General features: G+C 41.9%; 1 protein-coding gene across 1 annotated transcript in view; it reads left to right on the top strand.

Moving 5' to 3' along the window:
• Positions 1-4,749: 4,749 nt before the first annotated feature.
• LOC308578075 (uncharacterized protein) overlaps positions 4,750-20,572 on the top strand; it is a gene marked incomplete at both ends in the record, with an annotated part of 34,679 nt that continues 18,856 nt past the window's right edge. The window contains 4 exons of the mRNA XM_081178358.1: positions 4,750-4,887; positions 17,611-17,690; positions 19,364-19,484; positions 19,640-19,714. Coding sequence (XP_081034484.1) covers positions 4,750-4,887; positions 17,611-17,690; positions 19,364-19,484; positions 19,640-19,714 — 414 coding nt within the window. The remainder of the gene's footprint in view (positions 4,888-17,610; positions 17,691-19,363; positions 19,485-19,639; positions 19,715-20,572) is intronic.

Here is a 20,572-nt window from a genome sequence, read left to right as displayed (position 1 = left end):
CATGCTTTGTCGAGCCTCAAAATGCTACTTCACTTTCACTTCTTCACCATTATTTCCGTTATTGATCAAGAAAAATTTGATTGGCGATTTTTAAAAAGACCCAGACTAGGAGTCCAGGGTACGCATGCCTAACCCTTATATGTCAATTTAATTGTTGTAATTCTCCACGCACGTACCTCAAGAGCTTTCCGGTAGAGGCGGACAGCCTCCTCGATATTCCCTTGTTCTCGCTTGATGTTCGCCAGGTTATTAAGAGAATCCGCGTGAGTCGGACATAAACGGAGAGCTGTATTGTAGCATTCCTCGGCTTCGGCAACCTTCGAAACACAAAACAGAGTTTTTACACGAATATTAGTATGTCTTTCACAGGAGCCCAAAAGGCTGCTCTGTGATGTGATGGCTGGATTGAGGTTTGATACGGCCCCTCAGCTCCTGACGGTAACTTGGTATTAGAGCGGTTCATAAAAAACTCTTTTTTTGAAAATGCCTGCTCCAAAGTTCTTCTCTTACCAACAGTAGAGATTATATAGCTATATCTGGAATGGCATGCATATCAGTTAATATCTTTTATATATATATGCCAGCTGTCCTTTGTCAACAACCAATTGTTGCTGTTTTTTATATTGAATATATGCTATATGGTAACTGTTGCACCTCATAGGTAACTCAAGCCTTCTGCACGTCACAAAAGATGTATTTTATCAAAGTCATTGTTGAACTGAAATACAATTAAGAAGTATATTAATAGTGAAATGCAATTAAGAAGAAGCATATTAACAGTAAAACCCCACAATTGTTGAGCCTTTTTTAAGGATTTGACCTCAGAGGTGCTGACCTTTTTTTAGGATTAAAGTTCTTGAGCTTTTTGGGGGGAAGTTTTGCCCTAGTAAATAAACCGCCACGAGGGCCGGATTAAATCGACCAGAGGGCCAGATTAGGCCCCTGAACTGGACTTTGGACATGCCTGGTCTAAAAGAACATTGGGAAAATTTAAATTCTTTGGCAGGATAGCAGGAAATATGACAAAACCAATGCATTTTGAGATCTAGGAGAGATGGGTGGAAGGCCCCCAAAGTGGACTTTGGACATGCTTGGTTTAGGGGAACATAAATACAAGAGCAGACTAATCCGATTCAAACTCTCTTTCCCGCACACTTACCGTCTTTTGCAAGATGTATTTAAGGAAGACAGTAAGGGAAATGGTTTTGGTCATACTAAATCAAAATTAAGAGACAGAGTTGCTAGATAGTAAAAGAAAATCATTGCCAAAAACGTATAAGAATGGCATACAAAGGATGAAGAAGTTAAGTCGGTTATGATTAAATGGGCTCAAGATTTTGGTCATAACATTGAATTAGATAAGTGGGAAAGATTATGGGCAAAAACAATTTATTGAATGTACAGCACTAATTAAAAATTTAATGAAGGTGACGTATAGGTGGTATTTGACGCCGACTAAACTTGCTAAAATATATATAACTCAAGATAAGGCACGCTAGAAATGCAAGGAGAAGGAAGGGAATTTCGTCCATAGGTGGTGGATGTGCACTAAAGTCAAAGTCTACTGGGATATGATTTACAAAGAATTGAAAAAGATCTTTAAATATACTGTTATTAAAAAAACCAGAGGCTAATTTTTGAAAGTGATTTACAAATGCTAAAGTAAATTGTTTTAAGTAGAGTAAGAAGGTAAATAGGGCGATATATGTTCAGGTAGGCAGCTGTGGTGGTCTAACGCAGTTGAAATATATAAAAAATATATAAATTGTCCAGTAGCACATTGCAGACCAACTCAGTTTGGTCTTGGTAGAAGCTTTTGTATCTGAAGAAGTGGACCTGCATACAAAAAATTATACCAAGAAGAAGCCAAGTTTAGCAAGCCCTGTTTAGGGAAGCTTTTAATGTTTGACGGACTATTGTATTTTAATATTTTGTCGCCAAGAGTGGCTGGGGAAACCCAGCCAGATAGGCGGGGTATAAATATTATTATTATTATTATTATTATTATTATTATTATTATTATTATTATTATTATTATTATTATTATCATCATCATCATCATCAGGTGCTACTGGACAATTTTTAAAGGGTGATATAGAAATGCTAAGAGGATCGTGACTGCTTAAGAAAGCCAGGGAGTGGGAGCGGGGGAGGGGGGAGGGGAGTCGACGCTTGGTATGAGCAAAGTTGTATGTGACGATATGACAAAGGAAAAAATAAAAGAGGACTTCTTCTAGGTTCTGTACCCCAAATCCCCCCCCCCAAAGAGCCCAATTTCGAGGTCACCATCATCCGGAAGGCTTTTTTCAGCAAACCCTCTGACATACAGAAAGCAAAAGGGACCGGTTTCATTTTCTTTTTTTAATTTTTATTTTATTTATAACATAGTCCACAACAACTCATACATACAAACAATCCTTCGAAGACAGAGGTCCTCTGGCTGGGTCAGGACAACATGGGGTTGGGGGGCCAACTCCCATCTCTTGTGGGGGCGCAATTAGTGCCAGAGCCTTCTGTCAAGAGCTTGGGTGTAACCTTCGATGCCTCTCTTTCCATGGAGGCACAGGTTGCAGCCACAGCAAAGGTGGCATTTTTCCACCTCCGCCGTATTAAGGAATTGGTTCCTTACCTTTCTCGCCCTGATCTGGCCAGTGATCCATGCGATAGTCACCTCCAGGCTTGATTATTTTAACTCGCTCTATGCTTAGACTCACTCTGACACCCTATATGGGATTTGGTATATAAATTTTCCCGTGGCTTTTTTTGCTGGCCCATGTAGCACCAGCATGGATAGCTGGCTTGGGTGAATAGCTGATGTTTCCTCCCTTTGTAGTCTTGATGAGGCTGCATTTTAAGCTGTATTTTAATTAACTGGGGTTTTTTTCTATTCTATTTTATTGTAATTTATATTTGGTGTTAGACGCCCTGAGCCCGGCCCTGACCAGTGAGAGCGGGGTAGAAATAAATAAATAAATAAATAATTCGGGGAAGAATTATTTGTTTTAAGTTTTTCATGTGTGCGAAAACTCAGTCCAAGTTTTTCTTGGGGAAAAAATGTTTCAGCACATCAGTTAAGCAACATGGATACATATGCTACCATGTTACTGTTTTAGTGAAATAAATTGCTTAAATTGTTATGAAGGAAATGTTTCTTTTCTCCTTCCAATCAAGTGCAGCAGAAAAGTTGTTCAAATAAAAAGTGTTCACTTATTAAAACTCACCATCATTTCGTCACAATCGGGCTGTATATAGCAGAACCAAATCATTTTGATATAACTGTAGAAAAGACTCTGAAGTTAGGATTCCCAAAAGGAAACCTGCCTCCGATTGTCAATATTAAGAGGATGCCAGCAAGGCTGAACCTTCCGGTAAAAGGGGGATTTAAATCAAGTCTTATGGATTTGGGATTTAAATCAATTTGCTTTAAATAAAATCAACCCTCTAGGCAACAATGGGAGTTAGTTTGGGTATGGGTGCAACCACTAAACTGAGAATATAAGACGTAATGTGATTATACGCAAAACCAATAAAAAACATTTATATAAAAAAGAGAATATAAGCTCTATGCCTATTTGCTTACCTGTCAAATATACGCGCCTCCTTCAAGACGTTCCCCAGATTAATGTAAGCATCCAGGAAGTTGGGGTCCAGGGTCACCGCCTGAAAATATTTAAGATAATAGATTTTTGTTACTAATACAGTCATACCTCAGGTTGAAGTAGCTGCGGGTTAAGCATTTTCGGGTTGTGCTCCGTGGCGACCTAGAAGTAACAGAGCGCGTTACTTCCGGGTTCTGCAGCTTGCGCACGTGCAGACACTCAAAATGATGCCACACGCATCTACGGAAGCAGCAAATTGTGACCCGGAACAGATCCCGTTCGCATCCAGAGGTACCACTGTATAACAGCATGGTTACTTTTAAATAAGTGGGTCAACTTTGACCTAGGCTGCCTCCTACCTACCTTCCTACCTTATCAATCTACCGACTTTATCTTATTATCTATCTACTTGCCTACCTATCTTATCTATCTATCTATCTATCTACCTACCCTATCTATCAAATCTATCTACCTACCTACCATCTAATCCAGGTGTGGCCCAACTTGGCCCTCCAACCCCCATCATCCCTACCTAACAGGACCAGTGGTCAGGGACAATGTGAGTTGTAGTCCCAAAACAGCTGGAGGGCCAGGTTTGGCCATGCCTGAATCTATCTACCTACTCAATCAATCAATCTAACTAATCTATCTATCCATCTACCAACCTTTCTTATATATGTATCTATCTAATCTACCTACCTAATCTATCTATCTAATCTAATCTAATCTAATCTAACTATCTATCATCTATCTAATCTATCTATGCAAGGAATATCAACTGTACGAGAAATGGTACCAACTAATGGTACTAACAGGACACCGGAGGCCCATTGCAGCTGAAAAAATGCCTCCAGTTTTAATATAAAAAAGAATGGGAAACGTTTATTGCATATTGACAAAAGCAGTGCACACAGGTTAATACATTAGCAGGATTATTTTTTTTAAAAAAACCCACCTGTAATGGTTAAATTTAAAGTAGAATCATAGAATCATACAGCTGGAATAGACCACAAGGGCCATCGAGTCCAACCCTCTGCCAAGCAGGAAACACCATCAGAGCACTCCTGACATATGGTTGTCAAGCCTCTGCTAACTGGGACTTTTCTCTTGCTTTTCTTTTGTGCAAATACCCCCTTCCCCCTGTACCTACCTACCTCTCGACCCTCCCAAGGCCTGCTACCTGAAAGCCATCGAGACCCAACCCAACTTTGCTGTGGCATGGAGTAACCTCGGCTGTGTGTTCAATGCGCAAGGGGAAATCTGGCTGGCGATTCATCACTTTGAGAAGGTAACTGTTACAGAGTTTCTGGGCTCTAGATGGGAAGGCCTGGAAAAATAATGATAATGATAACAATCCAATATAAGCCCCATTAATTGGGCTAGTAGCGTTCTCTCTTCTTCTGTTAAATAATGTTTTATTAATTTTTCATTAATCACAATCCAATAGAAGCCCCATTAATTGGGTTAGTAGCGTTCTCACTTCTTCTTTTAAAGAATTTATTATTTTCATTCATAGCAATCTGATTTAAGCCCTATTAATTGGGCAAGTGGCATTCTCTTTGTAAATTATTTTTTCATTAATTTTTTCATTAATAACAATCCCATATGAGCCCCATTAATTGGGCTAGTGGCATTCTCTTTTTAAATTATTTTTTATTAATTTTTTCATTAATAACAATCAAATATAAGCCACATTAATTGGGCTAGTAGCATTCTCTCTTCTTTAAAATATTTTTTTATCATTTCTTTCATGAATAACCTGATCTAAGCCCCATTAATTGGGCAAGTAGCATTCTCTTTTGAAATATTTTTTTACTAATTTTTTTCATTCATAACAATCCAATTTAAGCCCCATTGGGCTAGTTGCATTCTTGCTGCCGTCGTTGCAGACATAAGAAGTCTTATACCTAGTGAGAAGGCTTCTGGCTTTTTTGACAAATGTATTTTCAAACATTTTCTTTAAACTCATCATATATTATTTCCCAGAAAGCCTTGACCAATGTCACATAATAACAGATGCATATTAGTATATCGCTGCTTCGCAAGATGTTGCAGGGCTGAATGAAGTGGTTTGTAATAACACTGTCAAAATTGGATGCAATTTTTAAATATATACAGTGGTACCTCGTTTTACATAGACTTCAGGTTATACACTCCGCTAACCCAGAAATCGTGCTTCAGGTTAAGAACTTTGCTTCAGGATGAGAACAGAAATCGTGCTCTGGCGGCTCAATGGCAGCAGGAGGCCCCATTAGCTAAAGTTCAGGTTAAGAACAATTTCAGGTTAGCAAAGAAGGAAAACTACCCAAGACTTTCTTTTCAATGACGAAAAACTGTAATCTAATTGATGTTTGGAGACTTAGACATCCACTGGAGAAACAGTTTACATTTTATTCGGAACCAAATCAGTCAATGTCAAGAATAGATCAAATTTGGGTCTCGAATGAACTAACTCCAAGAATTCGGCAAATTGAAATTCAGCCAAGAGTAATTTCAGACCACAGTCCAATAAAATTGGAAATTAAAGGTTATGAAGAAAGATCATTTAGATGGAGAATTAACGATTACCTCTTGGGTGATCAAAAAATCATACAAGAGGCGCAAAAGAAGTTGATGGAATATTTTATGGACAATGCCAATAAGTCAGGTAAATGGCTCGCGTGGCAAATTAAGAAAAGAAAGGAACAAAACATAATCAACAAAATTATTGTGGATGGAGAAGAGATTGAGAACCCGAAAGGCATTAGAAAAGGATTCTTGGACTTTTATAATCATTTGTACAGCAACAGAGAAAAGAACAATTTGAAGAGAATAGAAAGATATTTAAAAGAAAAAAAGGTGCAAAAGATCCCGACAGAAAAGAAAGACAGACTGAATGCCCCAATTGAGAATGAGGAAATAATAGAGGTCATAAAAGAATTGAAAAAAGGAAAGGCTCCAGGACCAGATGGATTTACAGCCAGTTATTACAAAGAATTGAGGCACACCCTGACGGTACCACTGAAAGAAGTTATGAATAATATTTTGAAGGAAAAAGATATTCTGGAAACTTGGAAAGAAGCCTTCATCATACTTATTCCCAAGCAAGATTCTGATTTAACACACGATCTCATTGTTAAACACAGACTATAAGATTTTTGCTGGAATATTAGCAAAAAGATTAAAAAAGGTATTGAGAGAATTTATTCACGATGATCAAGCAGGGTTTTTTCCAGGCAGGCAGATGAAACATAATGTGAGAAATATAATAAATGTTTTGGAATATCTGTCTGCTAGGAATGAGAAACAAGCTATACTAATGTTTGTAGATGCGGAGAAGGCATTTGATAATACAGTGGTGCCTCGCAAGACGAAATTAATTCATTCCGCAAGTTTTTTCTCCTTGCGAGTTTTTCGTCTTGCGAAGCACCGTTTCCCATAGGAATGCATTGAAAATCAATTAATGCGTTCCTATGGAAACCGCTTTCAAGGCTGGCAGTGCGGAGAAGGGCTTTTCTCCCCACCGCAAGCCTTCAGGACAGATACGGGAACAGAGGGGAAGGGGCGCAGCGCTTCTCCTCTATTCCCGGGGCTTGCGGTGGGAGGAGGGTTTTTCCTCCCCACCGCCAACATTCAGAACAGCATTCTGAATGTTGGCGGTGGGAAGGAAAACCCTCCTCCCACCGCAAGTCTTCAGGACAGCCACCCGAAGGCTGGCGCGGGGAGAAGGTCTCTCCGCCCCACCGCCAGCCTTCGGAGAGCCTTCCGAAGGCTGGCGGCGGGAGGAGGTCTCTCCGCCCCACCGCCAGGCTTCGGAGCAGCCTTCCGAAGGCTGGCGGTGGGGCGGAGAGACCTCCTCCCGCCGCCAGGCTTCGGAGCAGCCTTCTGAAGGCTGGCGGTGGGGCGGAGAGACCTCCTCCCGCCGCCAGGCTTCGGAGCATCCTTCCAAAGGCTGGCGGCGGGAGGAGGTTTCTCCACCCCACCGCCAGGCTTCAGAGCAGCCTTCCAAAGGCTGGCGGCGGGAGGAGGTCTCCACACCACCGCCAGCCTTCGGAGGAGGTCCGAGGACAGTGGGGAAGACGCGCTGCGCTTCCCCGCTGTCCCGGAGATTTCCCTATGGGCTTTCGTCTTGCGAAGGAAGCCCATAGGGAAATTCGTTTTGCGAAGCGCCTCCAAAACGGAAAACCCTTTCGTCTAGCGGGTTTTCCGTCTTGCGAGGCATTCGTCTTGCGAGGCACCACTGTATATCATGGGAATTTGTGTTAAAAAATTTAGAATTTATGGAGGTGGGGAACGATTTCTATAATGGAATAAGGGCGATTTATACAGAGCAAAGAGCTAAATTGATTGTGAATAATGTAATAACAGAAGAAGTGAAGATATGGAAGGGTATAAGACAGGGTTGTCCTCTCTCGCCACTGTTATTCATAATGGTTCTGGAAGTCCTCTTGAGTGCAATTAGACGAAATGAATTAATAAAAGGGGTGACAGTAGGTCAAAACGAATATAAAGTTAAAGCCTTTGCTGATGACCTGGTAATAACGATAGAAGATCCTTTAAAGAGTTTAAATGTGGAGATGGAATTTGGCAAGGTGGCCGGGTTTATATTAAATGTGGGAACCAGTTGACGGAAACCAGCCGTCATTTTGGGGTGCAAGGCAAAGAAAAAACACACACAAAGGCAAATGTCTCCATGGACGGAGGGCAAAAAAGCTCCTTCCTCTCTCTCCTCCGATTTTATTATCCTTTGTTCTCTCCAGCCGCATGGCAGCATTCCAATGTCTCACGTTACCTCATCCGGTCAAGCTTTAACCCACCCACAAACCATATAGGGTTACAGTGCCCAGAGGGGGGAACCTAACTCCTTATAGGGTCAATACATTCTAATACATTGTAAGCTCAGAGTGCTGGTCACCGAGGTCAGCAAGGCACCAGGTGGCACTACAAGCCTTTTCCATGACTTCCTGGCTCCCACATGCCCTCTTTCTTTATTTATTTAATCAGAGTCATATATGTCAGTACCAATACGGTTATATCGAGCGCGATAGGCGACTCTTGTGAGACCGGAAGCGGGCCGCGGACTGGAGAACCATGCAGTACATACAGAAATTAAAGAAGGAATACATTGTATACAGCAACACAAAATAATGCAAATAACTACTATAATGATCACTAAAATCAATAAATGTCGAAGCCAACTTCCATCCGGAAGCCAAGAATATAACCATGCCCATGGATCAACGGAAGGAGGGGGGGCAAACGGATTGTGGGCTACCATGGTTTCCATATGGTCGATTGTCGCAGATATGCTGACATTATTATCAGGAATAAACATGCAACAGTGAGAATGAACAAGCGCACAAACTCCTCCTTTTGAAGCTAAAATCACATTCAAAGTATAACGATTCTGTAAAACCACTTCTCTCATTGCAGACACCTCCTGGTTGAGTTCCTTCAAAGCTTTTATGGTATCATTGAATAATCCTTCAGTCCAATTTGCTAGCCGATGGAGGTCCCTATAGTTCATTGCTGCACCCACCGAGGGCAGCAAGGCCCGAGAGACCTGGGTACCGATATATTGATTTATGGGTGAATTTACCTCCCGACGATTTCGTAGTCTAAGAGAAGATGGTAACTTATCAACCTTATACAACAACGGAACCACGAGACCCAATGTACATGTGCCTGTGAGGTTTCGAGGAATGGCTTTGTATGCTTTTTCGCCACAAAGCAACCATAACTCTCTTTGGAGTAAATAGCTGATATTACTACTCTGTTGGGACCAATTAAAGGCTTCAGTAAATAAGGAACTGATATGAAATTGCTCATCTGTGGCATTTGCTAAGCCAGGGATAGAAGAATTCAGACTCCAATTTGCATGGTAGGTTTCTTTCCTAGTTTTTAGCCATGCACTGGTATCGCTTCTAAAGCACTGAGATTGGTCACTGTATGTTCCTGTAAGAGAACAAGAGCTATTAAACATGAATTTCAATGTATATTGACAGTTTGGATATATGCCCCATGATTCTTTCCCCTCTTTAATTTGAAAACAAATGGGGGCAGGCTCATGGAGGGTCAATTGTACTGGAGGCCAAAAAGTTTGCTTAGGGGATATAATATCAGTAAATTGAAAAGATCCATTGACAGGCACGCCATGAAGCATTATGCCTGAATGACTGGCAAAGGGCGGCATGTGCATACATAACCAACATTTAGAAGCATGCAATAAACTGGTAAACTTAATCATATCTTGTACAAAAATATTATTCCTCCATATCTTATGATAATTTTCTCCCCTAAAAGTCTTATTCAACAATGCTGTTCTTATAGTTCGAGAGTGGCTGAGCCGTGGATACTGCCAGCCAGAGTAGGATTCAGGCGACAGCTGCTTGCCAGCCGATAAGGTGAAATATGGTGGCTGCAACTGGATTGTGTCGTCTGCTTCTCATCCTTGTATAATGATGCAGCAAAAGATGGCAAGGCAAATGGTTAGGAAGGCACTTCTGTAGTTGAAGGGACTCGCCATGGCCGCACGCATCGAGCTGGAACCCACAAAGGCTTGTCCTCGACGTCCACTGCCGCGTACCCTCGTCCCCACGTGATCAGCGGATCAGGTCCATGCCACGCGGGATCAGGCAAGCGTCGGTACACCACCAAGGGGCGGGGGAGTGCCTCCTCCTTCCTAAAATGCAATTCCGCGGGAGTATGGGTCCTATTATGTGGATATAAAAGATGGTTAAGTACAAAAAGAACTTGGTGAACAGCCGAAGGGATATCTGCCGTTGGTATGCTTCGGCCGCCAAGCTGTTTAAGCAATAGTGTTTTGAACGTCAGGTGTGCTCTTTCCACTATAGCTTGACCTGTGGAGTTAAAGGGTATGCCATGAGTTAATTTCACATTCCACAACATACAAAATTCCGAAAATGTTTTAGAAATATATGCTGGACCATTATCAGTTTTGATACGCGCAGGTTTACCCATGACTGAGAAACAGCGGATAGTGTGCTGAATGACATGCCGAGCTGTTTCCCCCCTCATGGGCGTAGCCCATATGAATCCAGAGTGGGTGTCCACCGTGAGGTGAACCTTGGAGAGTGGAGCCAACACAGGTGTGTGTGTGACATCCATCTGCCAACACGCCAATGCAGACGTGCCCCTAGGATTGACAGCATCAAAAGGAATGGTCAGCTGAGATTTAGAACAAGAAGCACATTGGGAAACTATATCCCTTGCTTGGGCCAAAGGAATAGAAAAATGCTTTGCCAATGCTTTCGCAGGAAGGTGAAAGGTGTTATGACCTAGTATAGGGTCAGAAAAGAGAGAAAATGTAGAAATGTCCCTCAGAGCCACATCTGCTCTTGCATTGCCCTCTGCTAAATACCCTGGGTGTGATGTGTGGGAGCGAAGATGTGCAACATAATAAGATAACTCTCTGTGCTGAAGTAAGGCCTGCAGGCCAAGAAACAAGGAAAACAAGTCAGAATCCAAGGAAGGAGTTATATAAGATATTGGTAAACTAGCAAAAAGGCGATATACATACTGAGTATCCACAATAAGATTGAAAGGTTGAGTAGGAAAGGATTGAAAGGCAAGAATCACAGCTGCTAGCTCAGCTCACTGGGCAGAAGACTGTGGAGGGGTATATAAACATTTCCATTTTCCTCCCTCCTCCCATGTCACCACCCCCCTACTTCTTGTTCTATCCATGAAGAGGGTTAGTGCAGAGGGGAGAGGTGTGAGAGACAAGGGGGTAGCCAAACATAGGTGACCTGTGTCAGAAATGTCAAACGGTCATCCTTTGGAGGGTTAAAAATGATGACACCTATAAAATCAGCTAAAGCAATTTGCACGTGAACGTCCTTTGATAACAATGTCTGATGTGGATTCAATTACTGAATAAATGTTCTTCGGTGGGGTATGTGGTAGATGTAACCATTCTATAATGCAGATAGTCTTCTTCTTGTTCCGCCTGAGCATATAAAATTCCTGTTGGCAACGATGTAGCAAATACGGCCAGGTGCAGCTCGTGTGCAGCACCTCTAGGTGGCGCATGTGGAAAGGTTTCAATGCTTCACCCACAAAATGCTGACAAAGTGTAGGGGAGTTCCGCATGCCTTGAGGACAATCCACTGATAACGTTGCGAATCGTGATATACTGGCAATGTAAAAGCAAACTGTTCCTTGTCTGCTGGAGCCAGTGGGATGAAGATGGTTCAATGTGGCCGAAAGTCAATTGTTCAGAGATAAGCTGTTCAGAAACAGGATGGTGCCATTGCTGCGGATTTTTCTTTTGGTGGAGGCCACCGTTCTACCCACACTGAGGTATCGGTGATCCTGGTTTGCCACGCTGGAAACGTTGTATCGGTGGCTACAGGCTGGTTTTCATTGAGCGCTGCTGCTAGCAGATGAATCTTGTGGGTGGCTGTATCACCAGACTGACAAATGCGAAGCATGGCTGCTGTGTCTGTGGCAGGATTGTGTATTATCGGTCTTAACGCAACCTTACAATCCTCTTTGGCATATTCAAAGGCCAATTGTTTGATAATTATTTGTTTGGCTTCAGGATTTTCAATTTGTCTACTCACTGCTGTAATCAGCCTGTCCATAAAGGAAGAATATGATTCTCTTGCCTCTTGCCTGATTGAACCCCACCTTGATTGAATACTGGTGGGTTCTGGGATTTTTCTCATTGCTTGTTGAGCAGCAAGAGCAGTATCCCTCAATAAAATCTGCAGCAGTGTGGCTTGTACTGAAGCCTGAGCAAAGGGCCCACGCCCCATCATAGCATCCATCACATCTGCGAGGGTAATATTAGGATTATTCCCTCTTGCTTGTTGCAGTAAGGCAGGAGCATAACCACGACAGGCGATTTCCCATTCATGAGCAAATAATACACCAGCTGATGGAGGTAAAACTGTACGTGCCAAAAGCTTGATGTCATCTGGAACCAACAGCTGGGCTAATGTGGCTTCCAAAAGAGCCTGTGTGAATGGTGCTTGCAGTCCATTTGTCCTGACTGACAATTGGAGCTCTTTCAAGATTTTAAAGTCAAAAGGTTGGTGCTGGGCTTGAGTTCCTGCTGGAGCACCAGCAGGGGGCACAATAACAGGGAATGCCATGGTATCCTGAGATAAGGAACAGGCAAGGGCTGCACGTTGAAAGGGGGTAGCTGGTTCTGCTGCTGAAAGAGCAGGGTCATTTCCAGCCAGACCACGATATTTTTGCAGGATTGGGTCCTCTAGTGAGGAACTATAATCTGGAGGCTTGGGTTCTGGAGCTGCTGGCAGGGCAAGGATTGGAACAAACTCTAACACAGCAGACTGGATTAAAGAAGCTGGAGGTTGTGATGGCAATGCAGCCAGGGAGATATTTTTTGGTGATAAAGAGCCCATAGCGTAATGAACCTTGCACCATGCATTTAAAATCCGAGTACTGATGCTGGGGAGCTCATGAAAATGTTCACCAATCTTGTCCCAAAGTTTCAGTTCCCAAGTCCCATTTGCAATTACACCCAAGTCCCAGGGAGAATGTTCATCAATGGCCAGAATGAGCTGTATCAAATCACCCTCGGGAACTTCCAGTTTGTTGGAGGAGAGGAGAAATTTTAAGTCTTTTAAAAATTTCTGTTGGGGAGTAGTCAAAGAGCTGCCCATTTTTCAAAAATCAATATAATAGAAGGGATCGAACTCACCGGGATCTTTTTTAAAGATGTAGAGCGCTTTGCAATCCTTGCCGGACGTAGTGAGTCGATGATAACCACTGCTTGGATCAAAAATCCTCTCAGTTTCTTTTAAAATCCTCTTAGTCTGCCTCAGACTGTTTGCTTCCAGTTGCTTCTTTTTTCCCTTTTAAAAACCTCAGCCGTATCCTTTTATTCTGCCTCAGAGAGGGCACCACTTGTGGGAACCAGTTGACGGAAACCAGCCGTCATTTTGGGGTGCAAGGCAAAGAAAAAACACACACAAAGGCAAATGTCTCCATGGACGGAGGGCAAAAAAGCTCCTTCCTCTCTCTCCTCCGATTTTATTATCCTTTGTTCTCTCCAGCCGCATGGCTGCATTCCAATGTCTCACGTTACCTCATCCGGTCAAGCTTTAACCCACCCACAAACCATATAGGGTTACAGTGCCCAGAGGGGGGAACCTAACTCCTTATAGGGTCAATACATTCTAATACATTGTAAGCTCAGAGTGCTGGTCACCGAGGTCAGCAAGGCACCAGGTGGCACTACAAGCCTTTTCCATGACTTCCTGGCTCCCACAATTAAATAAGAAAAAAACCAAAGTAATGATTAAGAATATGGACCAAAGTGCAATAGAAGTAATGCAACGAGAATCAGGGATTGAAGTGGCGAAGAAGGTAAAATATCTGGGAATATGGTTAACTCCAAGAAATATTGATTTATTTCAAAACAACTATATACCGGTGTGGAACAGAATCAAAAAAGTTTTGTAAGTTTGGGGAAGGATGAAACTTTCTTTTTGGGGTAGAATCTCAACGATCAAAATGAGTGTGCTTCCAAAGATGTTATTTTTGTTCCAAATGATTCCTATAATTAGGGGGACAACGACTTTCAAAGAGTGGCAAATTCAAGATATATCTGGCAGGGCAAAAAGCCAAGAATACAATGTAAGTTATTGACAGATGCAAAGGAAAGAGGAGGCTTTGCGCTGCCAGATTTGAAATTATATTATGAAGCGTCTTGTCTCTGCTGGTTAAGGGAATGGATAAAATTAAAAAACAATAAACTGTTAGAGTTAGAAGGATTTGATAATAGATTTGGGTGGCACGTGTATTTGTGGTTGGAGAAGAAGAAAAGTCACAAGGGTTTTGAGAATCACATTTTCAGGAGCTCCATAATAGAAATATGGGATAGGTATAAAAATATATTAGAACCCAAAGTTCCACACTGGTTGTCTCCATTAGAGGTTATGAGTGTAAAGAAAATCAATATGAGAGGGAATTGGATCACTTACGGAGAGCTAATAATTAAAGAAGGGGGGAAATGGAAAATGAAGCCATATGAACAAGTAAAAGAACATGTGTTTGATTGGTTGCATTATTTTCAGGTAAATGAAATGTTTAAAAAGGATTTAAAAGAGTGGATATACGGAAAAAGAATCGAAATTTCAAATAGAGATGATAAACAATGATTATAAGATATTGTCAAAAATGTATAAAATGTTGTTGGATTGGCAAAAGATGGACGAGGAGGTAAAGTCGGTTATGATACATTGGGCCAGAGACTTTGGTTATAATATACAATTGGCTGACTGGGAAAAATATTATGAAAATGGAAAAAGGAAAATATTATGAAAATGGTATATAGATGGTACATAACACCGGTTAAGTTAGCAAAAATGTTCAAAACATGTAATAAGTGTTGGAAATGTAAAGAAAAAGAAGGATCTTTTTTCCATATGTGGTGGGAATGTAAGAAGGTAAAGGGTTTCTGGGAAATGATATATAATGAGTTGAAGAAGATGCTTAAATACACATTTGTAAGGAAACCAGAAGCCTTTTTGTTAGGAATAACTGGAAGAGAGATAAATAGAAAGGATTACAAACTTTTCCAATACGCAGTAACAGCGGCAAGAATATTAATGGCCCAAAAATGGAAACAAGAGGAGCTACCGACCCTTGAAGAGTGGAGAATGAAACTTATGGACTATGCAGAACTGGATAAACTGACTGGGAAGATTAGATATCAATGGGATCACAAGTTCATCGAGGACTCGGGAAAGTTTACAGATTATCGGAAAAGCATATGTGACGAACAGACAACGCTAGTGGGATTTAAAGAGGCTTTGTGAAAGTTAAAGATGTATTGTAAAAAAGAAATAGAACTGAAAGGATAATATTAAATGGCAATATAAATTTAGAGAATGCATAAAAATAGAAAATATGGATTGGTGGAAAAGCTCGTGGAAGTCCAAAAAGTTGAAATTTGTGAATACTGTTTGGGATGGTGAATTTGTAAATAGGAAAATTTAATAAAAATTATTATTATTATTTTAAAAAAGAACAATTTCAGGTTAAGAACAGACCTCCGGAACGAATTAAGTACTTAACCCAAGCTACCACTGTATAATATTTTTTTAGTTTTCACAAAAAACCAAATCATTAAATTAAATAATATTTTTTTAAAAAACAACTGTATACACAATCAATGTTAATCCCACATTATGGGATTATTTGACTTGCCTCCCCTGGTTCCTTTGTATTATCATCATTCATTATCATCACTGGAGAGCCAGTGTGGTGTAGTGGTTAAGAGCGGTAGACTCATAATCTGGGGAACCGGGTTCGCGTCTCCACTCCTCCACATGCAGCTGCTGGGTGACCTTGGGCCAGTCACACTTCTCTGACGTCTCTCAGCCCCACTCACCTCACAGAGTGTTTGTTGTGGGGAAGGAAGGGAAAGGAGAATGTTAGCTGCTTTGAGATTCCTTAAAGGGAGTGAAAGGCGGGATATCAAATCCAAACTCTTCTTCTTCAATAAAATCATCATCACTAATTTAAGGTTATCAGATTTTTTTTCAATGAGTCCGGGGATACTTTTCAACTTAAATGGATTTTGTATGGGGACTGATTTGTAAATCCGGGGACTGTCCTTACTCCAGAGGAGGGCAACCAAAATGGTCAAAGGCCTGGAAACGATGCCTTATGAGGAACGGCTAAGGGAGCTGGGCATGTTTAGCCTGGAGAAGAGGAGGTTAAGGGGTGATATGATAGCCATGTTCAAATATAGAAAAGTATGTCACATAGAGGAGGGAGAAAGGTTGTTTTCTGCTGCTCCAGAGAAGCGGACACGGAGCAATGGATCCAAACTACAAGAAAGAAGATTCCACCTAAACATTAGGAAGAACTTCCTGACAGTAAGAGCTGTTTGACAGTGGAATTTGCTGCCAAGGAGTGTGGTGGAGTCTCCTACTTTGGAGGTCTTTAAGCAGAGGCTTGACAACCATATGTCAGGAGTGCTCTGATGGTGTTTCCTGCTTGGCAGAGGGTTGGACTCGATGGCCCTTGTGGTCTATTCCAGCTGTATGATTCTATGATTCTACTTTAAATTTAACCATTACAGGTGGGTTTTTTTAAAAAAAATAATCCTGCTAATGTATTAACCTGTGTGCACTGCTTTTGTCAATATGCAATAAACGTTTCCCATTCTTTTTTATATTAAAACTGGAGGCATTTTTTCAGCTGCAATGGGCCTCCGGTGTCCTGTTAGTACCATTAGTTGGTACCATTTCTCGTACAGTTGATATTCCTTGCATAGATAGATTAGATAGATGATAGATAGTTAGATTAGATTAGATTAGATTAGATAGATAGATTAGGTAGGTAGATTAGATAGATACATATATAAGAAAGGTTGGTAGATGGATAGATAGATTAGTTAGATTGATTGATTGAGTAGGTAGATAGATTCAGGCATGGCCAAACCTGGCCCTCCAGCTGTTTTGGGACTACAACTCACATTGTCCCTGACCACTGGTCCTGTTAGGTAGGGATGATGGGGGTTGGAGGGCCAAGTTGGGCCACACCTGGATTAGATGGTAGGTAGGTAGATAGATTTGATAGATAGGGTAGGTAGATAGATAGATAGATAGATAGATAGATAGATAGATAGATAAGATAGGTAGGCAAGTAGATAGATAATAAGATAAAGTCGGTAGATCGATAAGGTAGGAAGGTAGGTAGGAGGCAGCCTAGGTCAAAGTTGACCCACTTATTTAAAAGTAACCATGCTGTTATACAGTGGTACCTCTGGATGCGAACGGGATCCGTTCCGGGGCCCCGTTCGCATCCTGAAGCGAACATGCTCGGGTCACAATTTGCTGCTTCCGTAGATGCGTGTGGCATCATTTTGAGTGTCTGCACGTGCGCAAGCTGCAGAACCCGGAAGTAACGCGCTCTGTTACTTCTAGGTCGCCACGGAGCACAACCCGAAAATGCTTAACCCGCAGCTACTTCAACCTGAGGTATGACTGTATTAGTAACAAAAATCTATTATCTTAAATATTTTCAGGCGGTGACCCTGGACCCCAACTTCCTGGATGCTTACATTAATCTGGGGAACGTCTTGAAGGAGGCGCGTATATTTGACAGGTAAGCAAATAGGCATAGAGCTTATATTCTCTTTTTTATATAAATGTTTTTTATTGGTTTTGCGTATAATCACATTACGTCTTATATTCTCAGTTTAGTGGTTGCACCCATACCCAAACTAACTCCCATTGTTGCCTAGAGGGTTGATTTTATTTAAAGCAAATTGATTTAAATCCCAAATCCATAAGACTTGATTTAAATCCCCCTTTTACCGGAAGGTTCAGCCTTGCTGGCATCCTCTTAATATTGACAAACGGAGGCAGGTTTCCTTTTTGGAATCCTAACTTCAGAGTCTTTTCTACAGTTATATCAAAATGATTTGGTTCTGCTATATACAGCCCGATTGTGACGAAATGATGGTGAGTTTTAATAAGTGAACACTTTTTATTTGAACAACTTTTCTGCTGTACTTGATTGGAAGGAGAAAAGAAACATTTCCTTCATAACAATTTAAGCAATTTATTTCACTAAAACAGTAACATGGTAGCATATGTATCCATGTTGCTTAACTGATGTGCTGAAACATTTTTTCCCCAAGAAAAACTTGGACTGAGTTTTCGCACACATGAAAAACTTAAAACAAATAATTCTTCCCCGAATTATTTATTTATTTATTTATTTCTACCCCGCTCTCACTGGCCAGGGCTGGGCTCAGGGCGGCTAACACCAAATATAAATTACAATAAAATAGAATAGAAAAAAACCCCAGTTAATTAAAATACAGCTTAAAATGCAGCCTCATCAAGACTACAAAGGGAGGAAACATCAGCTATTCACCCAAGCCAGCTATCCATGCTGGTGCTACATGGGCCAGCAAAAAAAGCCACGGGAAAATTTATATACCAAATCCCATATAGGGTGTCAGAGTGAGTCTAAGCATAGAGCGAGTTAAAATAATCAAGCCTGGAGGTGACCATCGCATGGATCACTGGCCAGATCAGGGCGAGAAAGGTAAGGAACCAATTCCTTAATACGGCGGAGGTGGAAAAATGCCACCTTTGCTGTGGCTGCAACCTGTGCCTCCATGGAAAGAGAGGCATCGAAGGTTACACCCAAGCTCTTGACAGAAGGCTCTGGCACTAATTGCGCCCCCACAAGAGATGGGAGTTGGCCCCCCAACCCCATTTTGTCCTGACCCAGCCAGAGGACCTCTGTCTTCGAAGGATTTAACTTCAACTGGCTCCCACGCAGCCACCCAGCCACGGCTTCCAAGCATCTGGTCAGTGTGTCTGGGGCCGAGTCCATTGACAGATAAAGTTGGGTGTCATCAGCATATTGACGACAACTCAGCCCTAAACTCCGGACAATCTGGGCAAGGGGGCGCATAAAGATATTGAAAAGCATCTGGGAAAGGATTGTGCCCTGCGGCACTCCACACAACAAGGAGTGCCGCAGCGACAACTCCCTCCCTAGCGCCACCCTCTGTCCCCGACCTGAGATAAAGGAGCACAGCCATTGTCTGACTGTGCCCTGAATCCCCACGTTGGCAAGGCGGTGGTCCAAAAGTTTGTGATCGACCATGTCGAAGGCCGCTAACAAATCTAAAAGAATCAGCAGTCCCGGCCCGCCTCGATCCTCTTAATCGTCCTCCCAAAGCATTTTATTTTTTAAAAAACAGATTTTTATCCACCCTGGTGACAATGAAACTGAACCAGTCCTTGATCTCATTTCAGAGCCGTTGCAGCCTACCTACGGGCCCTGAGCCTGAGTCCCAACCACGCTGTTGTCCACGGCAACCTGGCATGTGTGTATTACGAACAGGGGCTGATCGATCTGGCAATCGATACCTACAAGAGGGCAGTGGCGTAGCGTGGGGGGTGCAGGGGGGGCCGGCCGCACCGGGCGCAACATCTGGGGGTTAGGGTTAGGGGGCGCAAATCCACGGGTTAGGGAGCGCAAATTACTTGCCTCGCCCCGGGTGCTGACAACCCACGCTACGCCACTGCAAGAGGGCCATTGAGCTCCAGCCCCACTTCCCTGACGCCTACTGCAACCTGGCCAACGCGCTGAAAGAGAAAGGCAGCGTAAGAAACTGGTCCCTTTTGCCTTGGGGTGGGGGGAACATCTATATAAAAGATGTTTTATAGATGGTACTTAACACCTGCCAAAATAGCTAAAATGTATAAAACAAAAAAACTGTGCTGGAGGTGCAGTAAAGAAGAAGGGACACTTATACATTTCTGGTGGGCCTGTGAAAAAAAAATACAGAAACTTTCCTATTAGGCAGTGGTGTCCAAACTTTTTTCAAAGAGGGCCAGATTTGATGAAGTGAAGGGCCATAAGGGCCGACCAAAGTTGTTTACTTTTTTTAAGGATTGAAGTTGTTGAGCTCTTTTCTTAGGGTTTAAATTGTTGAACTTTTTTTAGGATTGAAGTTGTTTAGCTTTTTCTTAGGCTTTTACCCCATGCTGAATTGGCCAGATTAACAGAGACAATTAGGGCACAACCCAGACAAGAATTCCAAAAGGAATGGGGAAAATGCAGAGAATACTTTACCAAACAGTGCCCCAAAATATACACTTGGACTTGTTTCAATTAATTTCTACAGGAGACTTTGTGGTTTAAGTCATAATTAGGAAAAATTGTAATAATCCCATACAAAAGAAATAGTATACAAGAGGTAAATAAGGCGGCCATTTAACAGAATAAAGTCTTTTATTTTTATGTTGTGGCATCTGAATATAGACTGCATTTTTAATCAAGGCATATATTGGCTTATATCTTGATCAGGTTCCTAAATTAAATGGGCTAAGATTTTCAAAAGTTTCATGCCAGGCACAAGACCAGCTGCTTAGAGAACCTTGACAGTGTTTTCCTCCTAGACAAGGGCCCCCCTGATATATAGCAGAAAACAATTCTCAAAGTCGTAAAAGCTGGAATTA

The sequence above is a fragment of the Podarcis bocagei genome, assembly GCF_964188305.1.
Source record: "Podarcis bocagei genome assembly, chromosome: W".
Taxonomy (NCBI): domain Eukaryota; kingdom Metazoa; phylum Chordata; class Lepidosauria; order Squamata; family Lacertidae; genus Podarcis; species Podarcis bocagei.
This window is presented reverse-complemented; position numbering and strand designations above follow the sequence as displayed.